Source organism: Pogona vitticeps, chromosome 1 (genome assembly GCF_051106095.1).
Source record: "Pogona vitticeps strain Pit_001003342236 chromosome 1, PviZW2.1, whole genome shotgun sequence".
NCBI lineage: Eukaryota > Metazoa > Chordata > Lepidosauria > Squamata > Agamidae > Pogona > Pogona vitticeps.
The window spans coordinates 65,369,863-65,392,785 of record NC_135783.1 but is presented as its reverse complement, the minus strand read 5'-3'; the positions used below and the strand labels follow the sequence as shown (position 1 = coordinate 65,392,785).

General features: G+C 39.8%; 2 protein-coding genes across 13 annotated transcripts in view; both read right to left on the bottom strand.

Annotated features, from left to right (window-relative positions):
* C1H6orf118 (chromosome 1 C6orf118 homolog) overlaps positions 1 to 12,255 on the bottom strand; it is a 32,474-nt gene extending 20,219 nt beyond the window's left edge. For 3 of the 7 annotated variants that reach the window (XR_012085208.2, XM_072994332.2, XM_072994353.2), the window contains exons 1-4: positions 12,075 to 12,255; positions 6,271 to 6,445; positions 3,694 to 4,394; positions 1,562 to 1,684 (exon numbers count right to left, since the gene is read on the bottom strand). Coding sequence is in view for 6 of the 7 variants with exons in the window: in XM_072994332.2 (XP_072850433.2) it covers positions 1,562 to 1,684; positions 3,694 to 4,377 (807 nt within the window). In the remaining variant the exon portion in view is untranslated. Of the gene's footprint in view, positions 1 to 1,561; positions 1,685 to 3,693; positions 4,395 to 6,270; positions 6,446 to 6,535; positions 12,044 to 12,074 lie in introns of those variants that run through there. The other 4 variants (XM_078383195.1, XM_072994339.2, XM_072994344.2 and 1 more) reach the window with 4 other exon arrangements.
* A 4,200-nt stretch (positions 12,256 to 16,455) lies between these two features.
* Positions 16,456 to 22,923, bottom strand: part of PDE10A (phosphodiesterase 10A) — a 332,447-nt gene continuing 325,979 nt past the window's right edge. For all 6 annotated transcript variants that reach the window (XM_078383193.1, XM_078383194.1, XM_020808648.3 and 3 more), the window contains one exon: positions 16,456 to 22,322. In XM_078383193.1, coding sequence (XP_078239319.1) covers positions 22,208 to 22,322 — 115 coding nt within the window. In that variant the 3' untranslated portion in view covers positions 16,456 to 22,207. The remainder of the gene's footprint in view (positions 22,323 to 22,923) is intronic.

Genomic DNA, 22,923 nt, shown 5'->3' with positions numbered 1-22,923 from the left:
ACCTATTTCTGTAGCTCTAGTAATACCTATGTAAATGACCCATTACCTGGAGACAAGGAAGTACTTCTACTATTAGTAAAACTATTTCCACAGAGGAAGAACTCTATCAGTTGCAACAACAAAATCAATACACAGAAGGTAAGTTCCCCGTAAGTTACAATATTATGGTTTGCAGAACAGTTTTGAAAAGATTTTAAATTTGCCTAGGCCTATGCTCCTTCTTTCCTTTGCCTCCTCCTCCTCCTGCCAGTCCTCTACTCTTTCTTCTCAAACCCCTCCTATGTTACTAACCAAATGCCTATATATGTCTACAAGGTTATCTTGCATGGTTCGCTTAACCCCCCTTTAAAATACATGCATGAGATATGAAAGGGAAAGTCTATGCACATAGATTTATCATATTTAGACTCCTTGGAAGCTGAAATGTTACACAACTAGGGGTGTGACATTTGTTGTTGTTGGGACTCCAGTTCCAAGAATCCCTGAGGCAGAAATCTATCAGTTCTTGCTTATGGACACACCTACATTTTTATCAGTTGGGACAAGGCCTTGTGGTGGAGTCGAAGCAGTGTGGGATATGTAGTCAGAGAAATGTACAATGGAGTCAGACAGGTTCTGTGTGAAGGTGATTTGAGAGGCATTGGAATGTGTTTTTCTAAGTGGTGTGACAGTGTTTTTCTGAAGACTGGTACAGCATGATCCGTGATAAGCTGAAGGTCAAACAAAAAGGCCCATGAAAAGACTCAACATTCCGAACTAACTGGAGAAGAGATAACACACCTGGATCCTCATGGGAACTGAGGGCGGAGGAAGGTGTTACATCCCCTTGAGGCTAATTGGTTAACAGCCATGAAGTGTCAAGAAGAAGGGAGGAGTTAAGAGAATGTGGAAAAGATGGAAGGAGAAGTATGTGTTTGAGTTTAGCTACAAGCTAACTGATTTCTGAAGGATCTGAGAGGATGATTCTTTCTGGAATGTGTTATGTAGTTGGATGGTAAAAAAATGTAATTGCCAGAAGGAGGTGGGGCTAGCCCACCTTAGCCCATCTTAGTGTTTCTTATTTTAATGGGTATTAGTTATTTTATTTAACTGTAATAATCTTTGAATATGTTCTTTATGCTAAAGCTTGAGCAATATAAACTGAATCTATGAAACTCTGTTTTTCTAATAAAAAATAATTATAAAAATTCTTACAAAGGACTGGTGTCTTGAACAGCAGGGTCTGGCTAAATCCAGGAGAGTGAAGAGGGCCAAAAACCAGCTATCATTGAGAGTCCTAACTAACTGAGCTTTTGTGAATTCTAAGGAATTACAAAGCCCGTGTTTCAGTATTTGCATTCATGCCTTTTCATCATAACTTTCTCAATGATCTTTTGCATTTGGTACTGCACAGATGACGTCTGAGCTACGTTTACACAGCACAAAGACTTAAATAGCGGCACACATCCTGTGTACTCAAACACAGAGACTTAAATAGTGGCACAGATCCTGCAGTACATTCCCCAAAGTCATTTGTTGAGCTTTCCTCCTACACTCCATTAAATTGGGGGACCTCACGTACTTTCACTTCTTTCAATATATCACCAAATATCCAAGAGCTGCTGCAAATATCTTCAAACACGTCACCAACAGCTTGTAGCCGGTAAAAATGTGGACGATTGCAGTCACAGATATCCCGGAGTGCCTGAAAAGAAATCAAATTCTAGTTGACAAGATTTATTCTAATCTAATAATGTGTTTGCTACATACAGCTGCCCTATGAATTTCAAGCAGCCTAGCTCTGACTACCTCCACACCAGCACTCATCCACCTAGTAAAAACTGTAATCCCAATCCCAGAAGGACTTTTGTTTGACCTAAAGAGAAGCAGGTTTCTGGAGAGGACATTTGTACAAATAATCACTTGTGGCATTCAGAGATCCCGTTACTACTTACATAAAGCCTGCATCGATCTTACTATAAGCAGAGATATATATGCTCTTTTAAAATAAAATAAAATGAAATTCCTCAAGTAACTCTAAACAAGGATAAAATGGATTCTCAACTATGTATAAATTATGCAAACCGGATATATTTGCAAAATTCATTATATTTTGCATAATTTATTCCACATTCTTCCTACTTTGCATAGTTTGTTCTTTACTTCCTAGTTTTGGAACGGCAAAATCTAAAAGGGAAGTATGTTTTTATTTAGAAGCTTGCACAGATCTTTGTGTTTTAAGTATGATGTAAACCTCTTCAAAATTGTATCTTCTATCCACATTGTTAGACAGGGCTGTCAAAACAAGCCAGCAGTTTTCATATCAGTCAAACAGATCCAGGTGGCCTATGACATTACATTTGCTTTATATATTACCAATTAGTAAACCAAATATAGCTTGGCTTGTTTATAGCTGCACTCATCATCATCATCTTAGAACTGCAGAGCTGGAAGGGACCCTATGGATCATCAAGTCTAGCTGCTGTCAAGGAGGCACAGTGGGGAATCAAACTCCCAACCCCTCTGGCTCTGCAGCCGGATACCTAAACCACAGAGCTATCCAACAATTCTTTTAACTTACTTGTGTTAGCATTTGTATGTCACTTTGAATTGAATCATTATTTTGTTCACTCTAAAGTATATTGTAGTGGTTAAAGTGCTGATTTAGGAATGAGAGAGTCCATGTTTATTGAACCATGAAAAAAAGGCTAAGTCCCATTTTTAGTATCTTGCCATATTCTAGTTTTCAAATACAGTCAGCCTGTTTTGTATATTATAGATATTACAGAGTCCAAGTAGTGTTTGTGCACATTTGCATAATATGCAAATTAACATGGAGTTTTCATATTAGGCAGATTATGCAAGTTAATAGTTGCATTCTACCAATACATATTAGCCAGCATCATATATACAGTAATCACTGATCTGAGAAGCCATTATAGTATAATGGTTAAACTGCTGGACTTTTCTAAAATGATGTGACTCAAGAGTCCATTACATCTGTGACAGCTCCAGATCAGCCACATCCAGTGTAACCCAAAGCACATCCAACATTTGGGAAGGGAATTTACAAAATACACACCCATTCCTAAACTGTCAGTGGAGATGTGAGTTTGGCCCTCAAACAATTCTAGCAGGAGCCTAGATATGTATCATAGAATCATAGAATCATAGAAAAGTGAAGTTGGAAGGGGCCTACAAGGCCATCAAGTCCAACCCCCTGGTATTATTAATGCCATGTATTTTCTACTACACCAGTGTGGCATACTGGATAGATCATGGGATTAGGGCTCAGGTGACCTCAGTTCAGATTTCCATTGGTGGAAATCCAATGGTGCTTCTGGAGTGGAAAGATAGGTTCTGTTGTTTCCCAGTAGATACCTAAATGCCTTCAGAGTCCTCACATTCTTCAGGGTGACTCCTTCCATAAACCATTCCTTGAACAACTCCCATACCTCAAAAAACCTTATTGAGGCTCCATGGGTCAAATGCAATTTAATGGCACAGAACTACAAAATGTCCAAAAGTCAAATCAATTATTTTGAGATAAATGCATGTGACATGGCTTAACCACATTAAGTGCACGTGTACACACACACACACACACACACACACACACACACACACACACACACACACAAATATTGCAAAAATTCACATGATCTGGGAGCATGTCAGTGTCTTCTTCATAATTCCCTCCATCTGTTTACTGACCTGAGCCAATTTCCTCTCATGCTGCTCTGATGATTTGCTTCCGACACAGTCATTCTCCAGCAAATCCTGTTTGCCTATAATATCTTTCTCAAATTGCATGAATTTGTGATACTGGTCTGTTTTGGTCACACCAGCCAAGTAGGAAGGAAGGAACTGGTATTCGTCATTAGTCTCCTTCAGTACACAAAGCCGACTGTTCTTGATTGGTTTGTGTTTCAAAATTTTCATCTCTGGAACATCCAGCTCATCCTTTATAAGTTTCCTTCTAAACAAGCCTTCTCCCTCCTCTTCTTCCTCAGGAATCTCCTTTCTTGGTACTGTTAAAGCTGCACCACTGACTGGAACACTGGCCAGAGCCACAGAGGTGGCCCTGGAGGTCCAAGGTTGCCAACACAAATGCGAAGCTGATCGGACACGAGTGGGTGTTGGTGTGTCATTTTTACTGGTCAAAGAATGCTTTGTCTTCTGGGATGCCTGGGTGGGTGCAGTGAACTGAGGTCTTCTGAGGAGTAGGGCAGGTTTTTGGGCACTTCCCCAGTAGTTATGTTTTATCAATCCTCGGGGCCTGAAAAGTTTGTTGTGGTTTAGGTGACCTGAAGTGTAAAGCTGAATTTCAGCTTTGTGGGCCTTTTCCACTTGATCTAAGAGATCTGTAAGGCTGTAGTGTTGTTGTTTTTCTGCCATGGAGAATATTAGTCACTCTGCATATAAAACAGAATATTTAAATTAAAGTGAAGAAAGGGAGAAGAAAGCCTTACTCCAATATTTAATTCATATAGGTTAGCTTCCTATCATATATTTAACTGGTTTCACCAAAGTTTCTCTGACTCTGTTGAGCAGTCTTCAGTGATAAATATAAACCAGAGATTAAAAGTAATGGGTTGCAAGTAATGTAGTTGTTTACAATTAGTTACTTCTAAGGTAATGGCAAAGTAACATCTCTGATATAACGTGTAGGAAGAGTTACTTTACTAGTGTAAGGAATATTTTCTACTTCTTTTCCAAAGTTACTTTTAAAGAACATTCTAAGGCATTTGTAGATTCATTTTGACATGATTTCCCCCCAGGTTTATGTCATGTTTTACCAATTCTAAATTTAAATTTTTTTAAGAGAAAACTAGGGATGAGCACGAACTGAACCATCAGCCAGAAAAATTCACAAACTGGAATGGTTCATGGTTGAGTTTTTTGGTTCATTTAGGGGATCCTGTTTTGCTGAAACAAAACAAAGCGCCAAACTTTTTTCACCTCAGTGCTTCATTTTCTTCAGTGAAAGGGGGTGACTGCCCAACCCCCTCCCACTGCCCCCATTGGCTCCCTACATTGAAGCTGCTGCTACTGCTTCCTCCTCTGCCACTGCCGCTTCTGTTGCTGCTACCACCTCCTCCTCCTCTGCTGCTGCTGCCACAAGCCTCACAGGCAGCAGACCTGGGTCCTTGCAAGCTGTGTGTGCACAGGTGTCAGCTACCTAGCTGAGCAGCAGGAACATGTACACATGCAGCAGGATTACGGTGGCAGCAGCAATTTTAAGATAAGGTAAGGAGCTGATCATGGCAGTGGAAGAGAAAGGGACAGGTAAGCAGTTCCCCCCTTGGCACAAACCCAAAAAGTGAACTGTGAACTGGTTCATTTTGGGGATAGGGGTGTGACAGCTTGCGGTTCATGGTTCGTGGGCAGTCACGAACCATGAACCATCACAAACTACCAGTTTATTGGTTTGTGCACATCTTTAATGGAAACTAACATAAAGTAAAACAAAAGTAGCAAACAACGTAATAACTAATGTGAGTTACTTTTCCAACACTGTAATGAGTCACAGCAAAGGGTCGCTTTTCAAATTCTGAAATTAGCAAGAGGAATGAATTATTGATGTTGAAACTCATCTCTGGCAGAAAAGTTACTTGGGCACATTATTTTGTGATGGCTTTACTTTTCTCTCCCCAAACTCTTTCTCCAGATGATTGCTCTTCAAACCATAATGCAGTGAAAATTTGGAATCTTACTATTTCATCTCCTGTCCTGTTGTGCCAGATCACCAAACAGCACTACAGCAGTAATTCAGCTTATAATTATGAATAAATCTACATTGCTGTGGTGTTCTTTATGAATTCTGTGCTTACTACTGAGGTTTGTAAATCTGAAATTCCAGATAGGAAAGACATCAGTCTTGGAAGAGAGCATTTCAGAATAGTTACATCAGTAGATACATTTTTATTAATAGTGTCCTAGGGCAGTGGTCCCCAACCTTGGGCCTCCAGATGTTCTTGGACTTCAGCTCCCAGAAATCCTGGCCAGCAGAGGTGGTGGTGAAGACTTCTGGGAGTTGTAGTCCAAGAACATCTTGAGGCCCAAGGTTGGGGATCACTGTCCTAGGGTATTAAGAATCCATGCATAGCTTACATGAAGAACCTCAAAAACTGATTGGTAACTAATGATTATGGATTCAATCCCATCAACCCTCTGCAATCACTACTATGAGAAGTTTATTCTTCAGAATCTGCAACATTTCATGAAATGTATGGTTAACCACTAAATGCAGAGATGGGAGTAGTATGTACATAAGAATAGGTTGCTTACCTGCAACTGGATCTTTGAATAAACTGTGAACTCACACTAACAGGTCATTCTGCACATGCACAGAATCCTTCAGAACTTTCCAAAGCTGATGCTTAGCATTTTGCTGAGGATCTACCCCCTTCTGCAGTACACAAAAGCAGCTGTTTCCCTCCGTTTCTCTCAGTTCTGAGTCTACCTGAAAGAAGAAACAAGAGACATTATGGAGGAAGACAGGTGGGATATGTGATTTCACAGGTGAACACTCAAAGAATGACAGGTTACCCACCTGTAATTGTAGTTCTTTGAGTGGACCTCTGTGATTCACACCCTGGGTGATCTGAGCCTGCGCGGAGCCTCATCAGAAAGTACCTTGGCTCATCAGAAGGTGAACCAATAGAGATTGATTCAGCAGTTTGTTGAGGCTGCTGAGAAATGACTGTAGCTTTAGATTTATGCTGTTTAGGTCTTTTAGGTAGAGAAGGCTCTGGAACCAAAAAGGCTTCGATGGACATCAGATGTTTAGTGGAAGGCTAAAGGGGCCATGAATAAGAGAAAATAATTTGAGGAGGAAGAAAAAGGATTATTTGGGGGCGGGGGGTCCTGCAGCCAGAGGCCATGTGAAATAGAAAAGAAAAAATCTCTGATGATAATGAATTTGATCTAAAAGTTTAAAGGAAAAAAAAGATTGATAACAGGAAGGAATCAAGGATGAACTCCCTTTCTTTTTTACTCACAGAAGGAGAACTATGAGGCTCTCAACGCGGCGGTTGAAAGAAACTGAAAGGGGAGCCTTGGCACCACAGTACTTATACAAGGGGGAGGGGCCTTATTCTAATGTGTTTTGTGCTACTGCAGAAGCTCTAGAACTTTCCGATGAGGCTCTGTGCAGGTGCGGATCACCCAGGGTGTTATTCACAGAGGCAATGAAGAAGAACCATAGTTACCGGTAAGCAACCTCTTCTTCTTCTTCATGGTCTTTGTTAACAGACAGCAATGACAGATTAACTGGGTCACATGTGGTGGACAGATAGATGTCACTAGAGAACTGGAAATAACAAAGCCTTGCAGATGGAAGGCTGTGACCACACAGCAGTAGAAGAAATCTCTGGCTAGGTTATGTCCATGAAGAAAGCTGCCACTGTTGTGAGGCAAATTGGTTGTGGTAGTGAGAGGTGTTCCAATTCAAAGCATAATTTAATTGTGCCAGTGACCCACGTTGAGACAAATTGAGGTGAAAATTGGAGATCTTTGTTACAGTTCCTATAATAGACAAAGTGTATCTGGGATTATCTCTAGGGTTTTGTCCTGGAGACATAGAACATGAAGGTGCTTCACAAGTCCAGAGTGTGGACATTGTGTTCCACCTGTATCTGAAGGTTGGGATAAAGGTGGTGGAGTTGAGTTCTGTCCCAAGTGAAATCCAGAGGGGGGAAAACTTAGGAAAGAAGGAAGTATCTGGATGCAGCTCCACTTTGTATTTCTGGAAAATCTTGTATAGAGATCCATATGGAGGACATATAGCTCACTATCTCATCTAGCAAAGGTCAAGGTGACCAAAAAAGCAACCTTCATATGTGTGATGAGATATAAGTGTGATGAGACTTCCATTTGTAGGTTGAGATGGACTCAAGATAAACTTGAATGGATGACATGGACAGGCCCTTGTTTTCAAGTGACAGTAAGAAGCTGAGAAGAGTGGTGATATCAAATTTTAGTGAGTCCAGATGTTAGATGAAGTCACAAAGAAAGGGTTGAAAAGGCCTCCACTTAAAGATCCAGGAGGTTCTGGTGTTCTGAGAAAGTCAGAGGACCACTAGATTAAGGTGTCACCAAGGAAACTGAGTCTAAACCTGTCTTTAGAATCGAACTGCCAGCATTCAGTGTTTTGGGGCATGGTGAACAGGTCTAGATGAAGAGCACCTCATCTATGAAACAGATAATGTAGAATTTGAGGATGAAACTTCCACTTGTTGGTGGAAACTGAGATTGTGCTGAGGAGGTCTGCCAAAACATATTGTTTTGCTAGAGGTGTACTGCAATAGGTCAGATATTTATATAGCAACATAAATGCCACAGCAGTCATGTAGAAGAAGCTTAAGTGTTCAAAAGGTCTCAGTGCTAAGAGCTGCAGGTGTTTGGTGCCAGGGCTGCCTCCATGGTTGACTGGCAGCTATGTATGTCAAAGTTGTGACAATGGACTCCCTAGCCCATGCTAAGAGTTGTTACTACAATAGATACTCTGGGTGATCTGAAGTAGAGACCTGCAAAGAGATTGCTTAAAGACATCCACCACAGAAGAAATTGGTAAATTCTGGATGTCATACACAAATGGGTGAGGGTGGTCATGAGACAGTTTGAAGTTGTTGATGAACCAATGCTGGAGGAGTCTCAAGGTGACAGCAGAGGGCATGAGACCAAGAATCACTTGTGCCTGTTTCACCATAGGTGTTGGATGATGAAGAAGGCGAAGGACGAAAGATGTTATGTTGCTGGCTCCTGAAATAGTGAGCTTACAGGAATTTATGCAGCCCCTATGAAACCAATTACTCAGGTGGATTTAAACAGGATTTATTTTTTTTTTTTGGATATGTGATGACAGTCTGTCGAGCATCATAAGAGTGATCCTAACATAAGATAGACTTGAATTATGCCATAATCAACCAGTCATCCAAACAGGGGGAAACAATAATGCCCTTCAATGGCCATACATTTTGCAAGGACCCTTAGGGTACTGGATAGCCTCAAGAGTCTTTACAAAGTTGAGGTCTTTGAAGTGGTAGGTGCTGTGAGTGATTGTGAATCTGAGGAACCTTCTATAGAAAGGGCAGATACTGATGTGAAAAAATGGCACCTGCAGATCTCTGGTGATGAACCAGTCTTTACTTCTGAGTAGTGGGATGCCTGATTGTAGAGTGAAAGTGATGAAAGGAATTGTTGTTTCTCAGGTTTAGGATTGGGCATAATCCACTAATTGTTCTGGAGACAATAAAGTATCTCATGTGGAAACTCGTATGCCTGAACTTTGCTGGAACGGGTTCTATGACTTCTTTGGTGGCTGAGTTGCAATCCCTTTTGGTAGTTCATGTTAACCTCATAACATTGGAGTAGGCTAGGCAATCAAATATCAACTTCAGAAGGAAGACGGTAATACAGTACTTCTTATAATGTGAGGGTGATCTTCAGTTGTAAGAAGGGGAATAAGAATGGTATCCCACATAAGATTATGGTCATATTCCCACTCTGTAATGAGTTGTTGTTGTTGTTTAGTTTAGTCATGTCTGACTCTTTGTGACCCCATGGACCAGAGCATGCCAGGCCCTCCTGTCTTCCACTGCCTCCCGGAGTTGGGTCAAATTCATGTTGGTTGCTTCGATGACACTGTCCAACCATCTTGTCCTCTTCCATCCCCTTATCCTCTTGCCTTCGCACTTTCCCAACATCAGCGTCTTTTCCAGGGAGTTTTCTCTTCTCATGAGATGGACAAAGTATTGGAGCCTCAGCTTCAGAATCTGTCCTTCCAGTGAGCACTCAGGATTGATTTCCTTCAGAATGGATAGGCTTGATCTCCTTGCAGTCCAGGGGACTCTCAAGTAATTAGAGGGAGATCTAAATCCTGGAAAGTCAGAGGAAGCTGGAGAGTATCGAAACAGTATAGTTATGGGGTGAGAGATCCAGACTCATAGGATTGAGGTAGAACCTAGTCCTAGTCCTAGTAGGTAGAGAATTAGTTAGGGAGTCAAGAATTAATAGAGCCCTAAGGGGACTTGTTGACAATTTCCCCTATGGAAAAAGAAGGCAGTCATCATGACCTTGTCCTTCTTTGCAAAGGTGGTGGCAGATAGGGCAAGAAGAAAAACCTCCAAAGAATGACATGGTGATGCTGTGGTGGTGGTTATTTTGAAACCATATGAGGAAAGCAGGTAATGGAGGGTCTTGTCTGGTGGAGAAAAGGCAGCAGAAATGAAAAGGAAGCAGGCAGTGGCCCTGTGTATATATGGTCCTTTTTCTTTTTAGGTTTACCCTCAGGGGGTGGACATACTGTTATGTTTTGCCTTTATACTTTGGTATTATAATTGGAAGTAGAACTGTTCAACAGTTAGGTTGGAGGCTGAGGTTGAAGGTACTGGAGTGGTTGGAACCACAGGGGGAAAAGTGACAGATGACAGATGAAGGCAATGGAAAGTCCGGTGCACAAAAGACTTTCTCCCAAGAACAAAGCCTGCCTTTGGGAGGAAGTCCTGGCCTCCGTGTTCTTAGGATGTGTGAGGAGAAAACATCAGGCAAATGTTACAGGATTGAGTGTTGTGGGACCTAAGCTGGCAAAGGAGGCACTGAGAGTGTATACCCAAAAGTGGAATCTCGGAGCTACACACTGCACACTTTTTGAAAAGTGGTTGGGGCACCACAAAGGAGGAAGAATAGGCAACTGAAGAAGAAATCCTTTGCTTTCTCTTGTTTTAAGTAGGGAGAAGGAAAAATGAAGGAGATATCAGAGAAGTGATCACCCATGTGGTGAGAGTTCCAGAACAATGCTTCCTAGTTCTTGAACTTGTTATCCTTTATGTTGTAAGCTGCCTAGAGTGGTCGAAATGACTAGATAGGCGGAGTATAAATAAATAAATAAATAAATAAATAAATAAATAAATAGTTGGCGGATGAGAAAGAACTGCTAGAAATGGACAGAAACAGCTGATTGGGCATACTGCAAAAGGGAGTAGGCTTCAGCAAAATACTAAGCTTTAGCTTTGGAAGGTTCCAGAAGATGCTGTGTAGGCACAGAAGAGTCCATGGAAAAGAACAGTATTTCAGGTAGCCCATCTACCATACCCTAAAGTAAAATGATTAAATGAGCAGTCACAGATCACTCTACAGAGCTATTGTTTTTATTAAATTCACATATAATTGACATTCACATATTTTCAAAGCTTTGAAATGTTCGGTGATTGTTTTCTCCCACCCATCAGGTCAATTGTTAGTGCTGCAGCTTATTAATTTCTGGCCATAAAGTTGTAAACGGAAGGTCTTTCCTATTGCAACGGGTGCTTGAAAGGAGATATTAATCAATTTGAACGACTTCAGCACTTTCACAATCGGCACTACGCTAGACTTCCCGGTAAAGTGGTAGACATTTAGCAGTATCCAAAGTAGAGGTAATCAAGGTGGAATGTACTCAGAGTTGCCAGAAATCCCATACTGTTTGCCATTGAGTTTCTAGGACCAACATCCTATTGCTTTTTACAGTGTGCAGCCGTGAAATTGCAGACGCAACAAATAATAGCCCAGGTTCTTGTTGCTTTCCAGTCACATTAACTGGATGCATGATGAGACATTCAACCGGTACCCTCATCACTTAGCTGTGGTGACTTTTACAATTTCCCATTCATACATAAAAAGCAGCAGACTTCCAGCCAACATGGTCAAGTATAGAATTAATCCCAATGAATGACTAGGCCAGCTCAGAGCTCAGAAGTATCGGATTAGAAATATCAAAGCTGCCTGTAACTTTTTATTTGTCTGGTAATGATGGTGTAACAAATTACATTTCAAAAGTAATGAAGTGGCAAGAATGCAACTTCTTACTATTTTTTATTACTTTGAAAAGTTACTTCTTAAGGGCAGTTTGAATTGAATTTTTCAAGTTATATGCCACTGTCTTGTAAATCGTGAGCTGTTTTTTTTTCAAAAAAGGCTATAGAAAAGTGACAAAGTAGCAAGTAAACAAGTAAGCAAGCAAGTAAGCAAGCCCCTGTATCTCTCCTAGCCCACCTAATAGCAAATCTATAAATGCTAAAGCTAAGATACATTTAAACTGTGCAACAACTCACATTTCATAAGCTCCAGGAAGTATCTAGCGGAACTGCAACTTTTATGTTGGGTTTGTTACTATGGAAACCAGTCAAACATTCCAAGTGCTGTTTAGACTGTTTGCAGCTGTTAGGCAACAATGCATGACTGAAAAGGCTGGATCAAAACAGAAAGTTAACAGTTCCCATATCAGCTTCCCACTAGCCAATGTTTCTATGCAAAAGAAAATACTTTATGGAGACATATTTGGGTCCTCTAGTTGAAAACAGTTAACTCAGCAGGTCTCCAAAACTAGATAGGCTTTCCAAGTAATTTTCACCAAATTTTATTGTTGTGCTGTGTAACAGTGATCTCAGAGATCTGCAGAATCAAGGAATTTCAAGCAAGAGATTTCAGCAAAAAAAAGATTAAATTGTTTTCAGAGCATGCTTTACATATCTGTAGACTGATATTCACAATAGTTTTGTGTATAGCCATTTTTTAAAGCCAGAAAACACAAGGGAACTCAAGTTTCAGAACTGTACAATGAAGGCGTTCTTGGAAGATGAACTCAAAGGTCATAAAACTGATTGGCAAACATGCATATTGGGTAACAGATGCTTATCATATGTTTACTGCCTTACTTACTGAAAGGATATTTATACAATTATGATCAGTGTTAGTAATACAATTGTCATTCTCTGCATCCATTTTCACTCTGATCCCACTATGTACTCATATACAATATGACATACACCTGAAGTTCAAATGTTATGAAGTGAATTGTAATTTTGACTAACATGTGAAAATAAAACTGTTGATCTTAAAGCTGCCTCGAAAATAGCAGACAGGTGGGCACAATCAATTGTGATGTGTTGGTCAGTCCCTACTCTGATCGCTTTGAGGATGGAGTAAGATTGGGTAGAGAAAGTCAGGACAACTGCTTGTGACTGGCAACCAAAATTGAGTGCTCCAAAAGTTACTCATCAAACTTGGCCAGGAATGCTTTATAGGGTGTCTGTGAGTGTCTCCTGTTCCATCTACTATTGCCATGAGGCAGTCTCCCTTGTTGGTGTAAATCTTCCTGTAGTTTCCCCTTAGTCATGCCCTGACATGCTCATGTCACAAGAATGCATTAAAAATGAACATGTATAAATGCACATAGTAGAGGACACAGCATTTCACACATGGATCCTCCACGCGGGATACAATGGCAGTCAGTGGATCAGAATCAGAATTGTAGGTCAGACTATAGGAGAATGTAGCTTTCGTAGTTCCCCTGTAGGTGGTTCCTAGCTCTAGCTATTGCTAATGCGTTTGCTTCCTGTCTTACAAGTCTTAGGGGTTCAAACTGTTGCACTTAGTCATTTTGGATTCCTCTGCTTCTTCAGCCTTGCATGTTGGTGCTCTGGGGTCTTAGCTCCTCTGGAGGCCGCTCCCACTCTCTTTGTGTTGTTTTCAAGGATGGCTTGTGGACTGAGAAGAGAGACATCACTTTCTAATGTAATGGGGATGGAGGAATCTCCATTCACAAACTGCCTATGGTTCTATCTCCTGCAACTTGCTGTCCTTCAGTCTCATTTGCTCTCAAGGCAGCCTTTCTCTACAATTGCATTCTTTTAATAGGAGCCAGTGTCCCAAACAGTGCTGTGATAAAAATTTCTCCCGTAGGAATTCCAACCATTCTCAGATAAATTTGATAGAATGGAAATTCCCTTCAAAGATAATTTCTATGGAGAAGAAATTTCAGAGATATTCTCATGAGTGGAGTTCAGAATTCTTGCCCATACTCTACTTATGAGGTGGCTGAGAGGTGATTTGTACTTCATTTTGTAATTATCCCCATGCTGGCAAGCAGTCTGCCCTGCCCCAAGCTTCCCATTTTTTAAATTAAAACTCTGGTGGTGGGGGCAGTATCATAAATTAACTCTTTCCACAGCACCTTTTCAGATCGGAAAGTGCAAGCAGTCACAGGCGTCTAGAATGTGATTTTCACAAGAAATCACAAATATAGCACTCTACAGTGCTGCAGTAAGCTTAAACTATACCCGAAGAAAGGCACTGAGAATCAGGCAGGAACATGGAAGCCCTATCATGGAGAAATAAAACTCTTGGTAAATGGTGGGGGGGGGGAGAGAGATGGATGGATAGCACAGTGTTAACTTCATCTTTTTTTCTAAAGCAGGTCATAACAGTACCCTTACAAGAAAGGAGCTGTATAAGCATGTTATGTGGTACAAACAAAATGCATTTAAAGTGGTGATCTCAAACATTTGCCCAAGCAGTGGAAGAAGAGATAGTAAAATCCTTCAACCATTGTATCTGAATTATTCTTTTTCTGCCCAGATAAGTAGTGGAGTAAGTACCAGTTTTTCCAAATCGTTAGAGCTAGCTAGCCAGCCTACATGGCTGATCTCTGACAAATATTCTGAAGGGAGAATACTTGTGTTCTTTTTCTGCCCAAATTGTTCAGAATGAGAGAACACAGGTGAAAGTAGCTATGACAGAAATGGAGAAGCTGAAAGGAAGGACCATACAAGTAGCACAGGACATGCATGGGGTTCTTGTTCATTTCTTGTGAAACGAATCAGTGTTGCCATGGCTGTTTCTCTAAAATTCGGAGACCTGCTGTCATTATATAGGAGGCAGATCTAGATGGCTCAGTGTTCCAAGTAAGGCAGCTTTCTATTGTTTAAAGAGGTATATAGTTGAAACATATGGATGGTACACAAATAAGGAGAGAAGAAAAAGATACTTGTGCTGAGCGTAAGAATGTAATTCAGTTGTGTGTCCATTGATTAAACAGCAAACCCTCTTTTCATTCCACCACTATGTACTCTGGAAGCTGGGAGACCTTCTGGAACATATTGGGGATTTTGAGGGGAAAAGAGGATGGGAAACGTATTGTGCAAGTAAATTCCATCTGTACAATAGTTAATGCAATCTCAGAAGATGTGGTACACACATAGAAAAAAGGATGTTCATTAAGGCTAGTTTAATACAATAAAATGGATTAAAGTATTTTATAATATTTTTAATTTTTATTTAAGCAAATTTTCTATGACCAACAATGAAAAGAAATAAAACTAATTCTAGAAACTGCAATAAAATGCATTTCTGTCGCTTATAATGTAACAGCTCACCTGAATTAGAAAAAAAAACCCTCTCGGGAATTTCTATTCTATGTGCCTACCTTGCACAGCATCTGTGAGGTTGGTGGAAACACCTTCAGTGGCACATCTAGCCTTGGCTCCAGGCATTGTTGTACTTGCCCTGCTGGGGGGCAAAATGGGCCCAGAGTTAAGCACAGTGCAACAAACTGAGGCATGGCCAAAGGAGACAATTGAGGGAGCTCCAGAATTTGCACTTCTTCCTCAAAACAGCACAACCTAGACAGGGGTATTTTCTGCCAATATCTTGAGACCATCCCTGGCCCTCTCCCAGCTAAATAGTGGAAAAGGGAAGAAGAGAGTTGGGGGCTGGACTCTATAAAAGAGGCTCTGGAAGAGGTGGGAGCCAGAGACAGATGAAGGAGAGACAGCACACCTGGTGGTGGAGGAGGAAGGGACATGGGAAGATGTCAAAGAGTTAGGAGAGGCCTTACAGGCTGAGGTCAATAGAGTGCAATCAGGGCCCCCTGGGGAGTGGGATTATGTTGTGAAGGAACTTTGGACTGGGGACCTGGCTGAACTGAAGGCAAGGGAGCAAAAAATCAATATCCTCCTCCTCTACCTGATTGGGGAGAGAGATGTCAAAGACAAAGTCTTCAAACCTCTTAGGAAACCAATGGAGAGTTGACAGACCCAGCAAAAGCACCAGAGGTGACAGTGCTAGAAAGTTCAGCTGTGCCATCTCTAGGAGGAATAGCAGCAACCAGAGTGTTCCTATCATTCACTGGCAGAGCGGCAGATATGTCACATGGCTTTTGTCAGCCTTAATCTTCAGAGGACTGTGACGGCCACCATTGAGGTTCAAAGTGGACTCTAATCCCCCAGTGAAATTAGAACAGTGGAAGAAATGAGACTGGCCTGGAACTAGTGGTGTCAACTAGCCCTGAAGATGGGCTGTTAGTTGGTTTGTTGAGTATTGATTCCCCAGCCCAAATTTTAATAAATCCTGTTGTTGCTCCAAAACCCCATGTTGACTCCATGGATTTGGGAATGGAAGAGGGACTAGGTGAGGGCCGGTGGGGTTCAACCATCAAACTATTTCTGAAGCTCCTTCTTGCTTACGGATATGGATATGCACACACACACACACACACACACACACACACACACACACACACACACACACACACACACACACACACACACACACACACACACACACACACACACACACACACACACACACACACACACACACACAACCAGAGATGCACACACAGAAATAGTACCAGAAATAAACACACAATATATATATATTTTAAAAAACTCTGTATTCTGTAATATTCACATGTGTGTGTGTGTGTGTGCGTGTATGTATAATTCAATTAAAATTATGAATAGCTCTAAATATTTCATGTATCATACATATATTTATATGTATAATTACATATCCACAGAAGATGCTTTGCTGCGCTACAGTCAGCTGTTAAAGCAGGAATAGGTTTCACAAGAGGACCCGCAAATATGCATAAGTTCTGGCTGTTTCATTTTGCAAATTTATTTACAAGATACCTAGACCATAATAAATGATTATATGTTCTATTTTACAAACATAATAGTAAAGGTTAGGGTTGTTTTTAAAGTACAAAGACTGCAAATGATACATGAAAAAATTACATACCGTGTACAATATTTATAAATGCAGAATTAAGACCTCTTTAAATTATTGCACTTGCATATTTCTTTTTACGAAGAGTTTTCTCAACATCATTTCCTTTCAGAATAACTTGCCAGAATCTGGATATACACAGATCAAACTGACAAACAAATTAAATTACTTATGTTCTGAGTGTATAACAAGAGTATACACACATATTACAATTGAGCACAGTTTTTGGTCAGCAAGCAAAATATTTAAAATAAAATTATGGTGATGTGTGTCAGTTTGGACCATAAGAACTATGATTTGAAATTCTTCATACCTACTATGGAGTGACCTCTCTTCCTCACAGCTAATGCAACCACCTTAAAAGTTGCACAACAAGAGGGCGGCACCAAAGTGTTACAAATTTTTGTAATAAGGTCAAAGCTATATGAACAATTACGGGCTGGCCATATATTTTTTTTAAAAAAAGAAATGGTAAACATTTTCTATGTATTTTAGTACTGCCTAAGCAAGTGAATCAGACATGTCAATGCTCCCTGGGAAATACAGACGTTGATACAAGTGAAGTATACACTTGTGCCATTGAGTGCCACACTGTATGCCTTGTGTCACATGATTTGTATCTTTTAGAATGTGTTCCCTTATTTACAAACTGTAGTATCTCTAACTGCCATTGCTTTTGAACTGTACACCTTACAGAACTGCAGTAGCATATTGATGCCCCTTAAAATATTTCATACACGGACAAACATGTATGTATGCATGCATCTATGCATGCACACACGTATGTTCTTATTTAGGACACTGCACATATTACCCATCAAAATGTCTGATGTATCAGTATGCATTATATTTCAGTATAAAGGTATCGTGATCAAAATCATTAATCTTATTCACTGATCAGGCAACATGTCAAGATACATCAGCAGAAAAATAAGTGATCAAACACCCACTTGTCATCTAGGACACCACTCATGATGAAATCAGGAGCAGGCCTTCTCAGATCTTCTGCTCTGTCCTGTCATTACAAATGAATAGCTGAGCCACACAGAGAGCCTGCATCACCACATGGGTACTCCACAGATCAAGTGGTCACTGCTATTACCCACAATGCACAAATCAGCCAAGGAAGTATGTGACCTGGATCGCCACTCACAATCTGTGTTTCAAAACCCAGACCCAAATATTAAGTGGATTTATGCTACCCACCATCCCCTTTCAATAAAACAAGTGTTCAAACAAGACTTCCAACAAATATTCCCTTTGTTGTTACTGGAGATAAAGACCAACAGTATGTGTGATTGTTCCAAACATTTTAAAATTTGAAGAAACAATGTTTGTATCCCAATGTCAAGGTTTGTTGTTTTTACAAAAGTAGCTACGTTACAAAAGTATGACAAAAATATATATGTCTTCTTTCTTATGTTGCCATTTTAAGAGACACCTAAATGTAACATGTTCCTAAATGACGTCTGCACACACATACTTATGCCAACAGCTGCTTTTTTTGTCATTTCACTATTGTACTTACAAAGAGTTCTGAGGAGTTTCAAGAGAAATGAAATTCCTATTCAATTTGACAGTGTGGCGTGGTGATGTGGGAACATAAGTAAGATCCATCCCCTACATCCCTTAATACGGAAGGGCTGCTGATCATGGAACTGCTGTAAGCATATTCAACTGAATGTGCTTACAAAACGTCTATGCATCCCTTGTCATTTGGGTAGACAAAAGTTTATATGACTTTGGGCTGGGCTTAAGCTCTGAGTCTAAACAGTAAACAATTTGTACTATTTGTGACTTGCAGCTTCTCCGGTTTCAATAAACTATTACAATCATCTTGTACAACCATCTACTTGCAGTAGGTTAGATTTGGATAGTGCCTTGTAACCCCAATCAGTCCTGTTTATAATCCAGATAAAGATATGAATGTACTTGATAGAAACAGGTAAATGTAGCTATTACTAATAATTCAAGGCCATTCAATTGCTGTCACCCACCTTACCTCTGAGGTCATTTTTATATTATAACAGGAAATACATTTGAACTCTGGTAAGAAGGATTGGGGGGAGAAAAGGAAAACAGATATCTAGATCCCTGGTTCTTAACCTTTGTTACTCAGATGTTTTTGGACTGCAGCTCCCAGAAGCCTTAACCATCAGCTCTGCTGGCTGGGGTTTCTGGGAGTTGCAGTTCAAAAACACCTGAGTAACAAAGGTTAAGAACCACTGATCTAGATCATGACTCAGCTCACTGCTTATACACACTGCCAGTGTCAATCAAACATGGAACACATTTGCAGATCATATGGAAACAGTCTGATGTGACTTAGAAATGCATGCCATCAGTACAGTTTGAATCATAGAATCATCATGGACCTGGAAGGGCCAATAAGGCCATCAAGTCCAACCTCCTGATACAGCCCATTTTTATGACAGTACAATCAAGTGATGGCGTTCCTGATGAAGTGTCACCCTCACTTTTAGAGTGACTGTGTGTAGAGCCCACATACAACAGTCAGTCTGAGCACACCACAGTCAAATATATGAAGATCCATGGGATACGTTGTGTGGATTGCCATACAGTTCTATTGCCATTATAATGTGATTTAACAATCCTTTTTTTATCACCTATCTGGAATGGTTTCTTGTACGTCAAACAGCTCTGACTTTTTCTAGATGCATAAACAATTTGCATATAAATGTTATGGATCAGTTACCAAAATCCTGTTGCTTAGCATACTAGAGTAGGTTGACTGAGTCAATAGGGGTTTGGTCAATCAACTCCTATTGAAATTCTGTTGATTCAAATGAGCCTCCTGTTAACCGTGGCTTATTAGGCTAAACTACATTACAGTTAGAGGAGGCCATTGTGAATAAATGATACTTGTAAAGGAGTTGACTCACCAAATTCTCATTGATTCAAACGCCCTACTTAAGTGCAATTTACTATGCTAGTCAACAGGATTTTGGCCAATGAGAAGTGCATATATATTGGCATTTATTCAGATAAACCAAGTCAGAGCATACTTTTGCTTAATATTCACTTGGGTTTGCATGGTAACAATGCCCATATATGGCTTGGGGAATCTTATATGGGCATTTTTTTTGTCTCCATTAAATTGTGAAGACAGAAAATCAATAGAATTAGGGTAAAAGAAAACAATCAGATCACTTCAAAGCACTAGAACCTGCCAGAGCAAAAACAGAAACCTACAAATTGTGTTTATGGCAAATGCACAAGTACATTTTTGCAAATGTATTTCTCACTGGACACCATGTACAAATCGGTGGCCACAATCCTAGTCATGGGACCAAGACCCAATCCAGGATTTTATTAATTGGCCATGGTGTGTTACCCAAACCTTACGTGAACACCAGCAGGATTCTGAACAATAACAATATGTGCTCAATTATCAACATTCTTTAAAGGTTAAGTTAGTAAAATAACTTTAAAAAAAGAATAGGGTAGATATGTGAGCAAATACTATGTTATGAGCAACATACTAACAGTGTAGCATGTATATTATACTGAACAAGAATGAAGAAGTCAGCTAAAACCTTAATTAGCTAAAAATGAAATTCTGACACAGTTCTTTTCCCCCACATTCATCATAGGATCCACATATATGAGCTTATTTTAAAAAAAGGTTTTTTTACACTGCACAAAATATAGACTGAATCTAATATTCCTTCAACAAACTGAAGCACAGTGCTCGTGTGCAATGTTTTGAAGCAATATCAAGCAGTTACTTTTAAAATTAGTTTGGGCAGAAAAAGCAACCTTGATATGCCAGTAATTTTTAGAGCTCCGAGATCATCTGACAGATACTGTATGAATCTGCATATATTCTCACAATGATGTTTAATGCGATTTCTTACTCTTGAATGTATGTCTAAGTAACAAAAAAAGAAGCTTTAGTAGCACTTCCAGATGCTTTCCAGACATAATCTTTTAAATGATCAGTATTTATGAGTGCAGCAGATCACCATCCTGGCCACAACCCCAGCTGCACCTGACAACAGCCGGGCCAAAGTGGCACATACAGTCTCACTTCCCTAGTGCTCATAGACTCTATACATTTGGCAAATTTGGAAAAAGCAAAAGAGAAAGGGCAAAGAAAAAGATATTAATTCAAGTCAATAGCAGAACTCACGTTGAGGTCAGTTGTACTAGGATTAAACTCAATGGCTTATTTATAAATCCTATTTTAAGTTTAAAATGCTTGCACTAGGTTTAAAACTCAGTTCTGCAAAGAGGTATACCCATGTATTCATACAATGTAATTGTTTACAGAATTGGGGCCCAAGTCATCCCAGACCTTCATTCACAGTATTTAAGTGCAATGCTTTCCAGATCAGCTCTTTTGTTCAGCAGCCAATCTACTTTAAAGAATAAGCATCGACATTTTTTAGAAAGTTCCAAATTGGTTGCATGTTCAATTGAATAACCTAAGCAAAACACATGCAGTACTATTAAACAACACAAAAGCTGGTCAGAACATCTATTTCATTTTTTTATGAGGATACCATTATGTTCTGTTGAATATGAATATGTTTGGAAAGCCCTATCTTTTGTGAGCCAACCAGGATTTAGAGGCCTGTCTCTCTAATGTTTGCTAAAATATAAATTGATACTTTTGTATAACTGGCAGATCTCTGCAAACACATTTAAAATTCAGCCCATTACTCTTACTAACATTAACTGGAAGGTCTACATGTCTCCTTACTAGAGGTATAAGCATTCTATTTCCAGTGTAGAAACGGACACATTCTCTAGCTTATGAAATTAATTATAAAAACAGACAAGATACACTTTCAAATGTCTTACATGTGTGCAATAGAGTTGTTGCCCTATGATGCTAATAAAATAATGTTTGGAGCACTGTATTTGGAAGTTAATTTCCCCCTGTTTGCAGCAAGTTAGATTCAAGTACTGTAAACTCGAATATAGTTTAAGCCCCAGATAATTTCTGCTGGAGTTCAAACAAAAATCAAACAGAAATATTCACAACAATGTGGTAGTCTGCTATTTATAGCCAAGAACTCTCAAAATGAAACTGGTATCAAAGCCACTGTAGTATAGAGTAGTAAAAGTACCATTGAAAGACACAAGTTAAAAGCAACTGTTAAGTTTTGCCCTCCCTCCTCAATGATTTTTAAATTAAGGCCTCAGCAAGTTAACCCATAAGGAAAAAGAAGCAAGTTGTTCATATTTACAAGCCAAATATTTTCTCTGGCAGATGATTCTGAAGTAGCTGAATTGTCATTCAGTCTCTCTGTTCACGCTGTATCACTGAAGAAATCAGCACAAGGTCATCCGAGTTAGCATTCTGAATGTTTATGCTTAAAAGCCTAAAAGGGGAGGGTAGGGTCTTAAACTGTTGTTTAAATGTCTATCAGTCATCAATCTTCACAGGAAGTGAATCGGACTCAGTGCTATTGGATTGGTTTGGTATCCATCCATAAGCTTCTTCTCCTCGTATCACTTTTTCCCATTGCTTGAGATTTTCCCTGGAGAGACAGAAAGAGCCAATGCAGAACATGATTCCATTTTCAAAATGAAACTTACAGGAATGGGTACTTCTCTATGAAAATCAACAGGCACTGGTCTGTCACATTTATGTTAACTCATCTCTTAATTATTTGGAACTTCATAGGAAGACATTAACAATGAAACCGCTACTACTCATCAAGTTTAATTCTAGTTTCTCCACTCTGAATCACAGTAGCTGAAATCCAGCAGCATAATTTATGCCGTGTAAAGCTGATGGCATCTTAAACCACAGTGACTTTTCGGAAAATGAAATTTTCTGATTCCCCTTTGTAAGTCCCAAAGATCCCTTGACATCCCTCTTGCCATAAGGCAGAGGTGGTCTTTCATTTGTGTAAACCTCTGCTGCAATTTTTGGAAATTAAAGACTCCTTTCCCCATCTCATGGCCCCTAATAGCTACCCATAATGAAAGGGATCCTAAGAGAGCCTCGGGACCTTTCAGGTGGCGGTGGGGAATCTAAAATGTTTAATTTCTGAAAAAGCACTGCAGCTAATAATATAATTAGCTTTACATGTGCCAGAAAGCACTGCTGGATCTCAACCTACATGCATATTATTT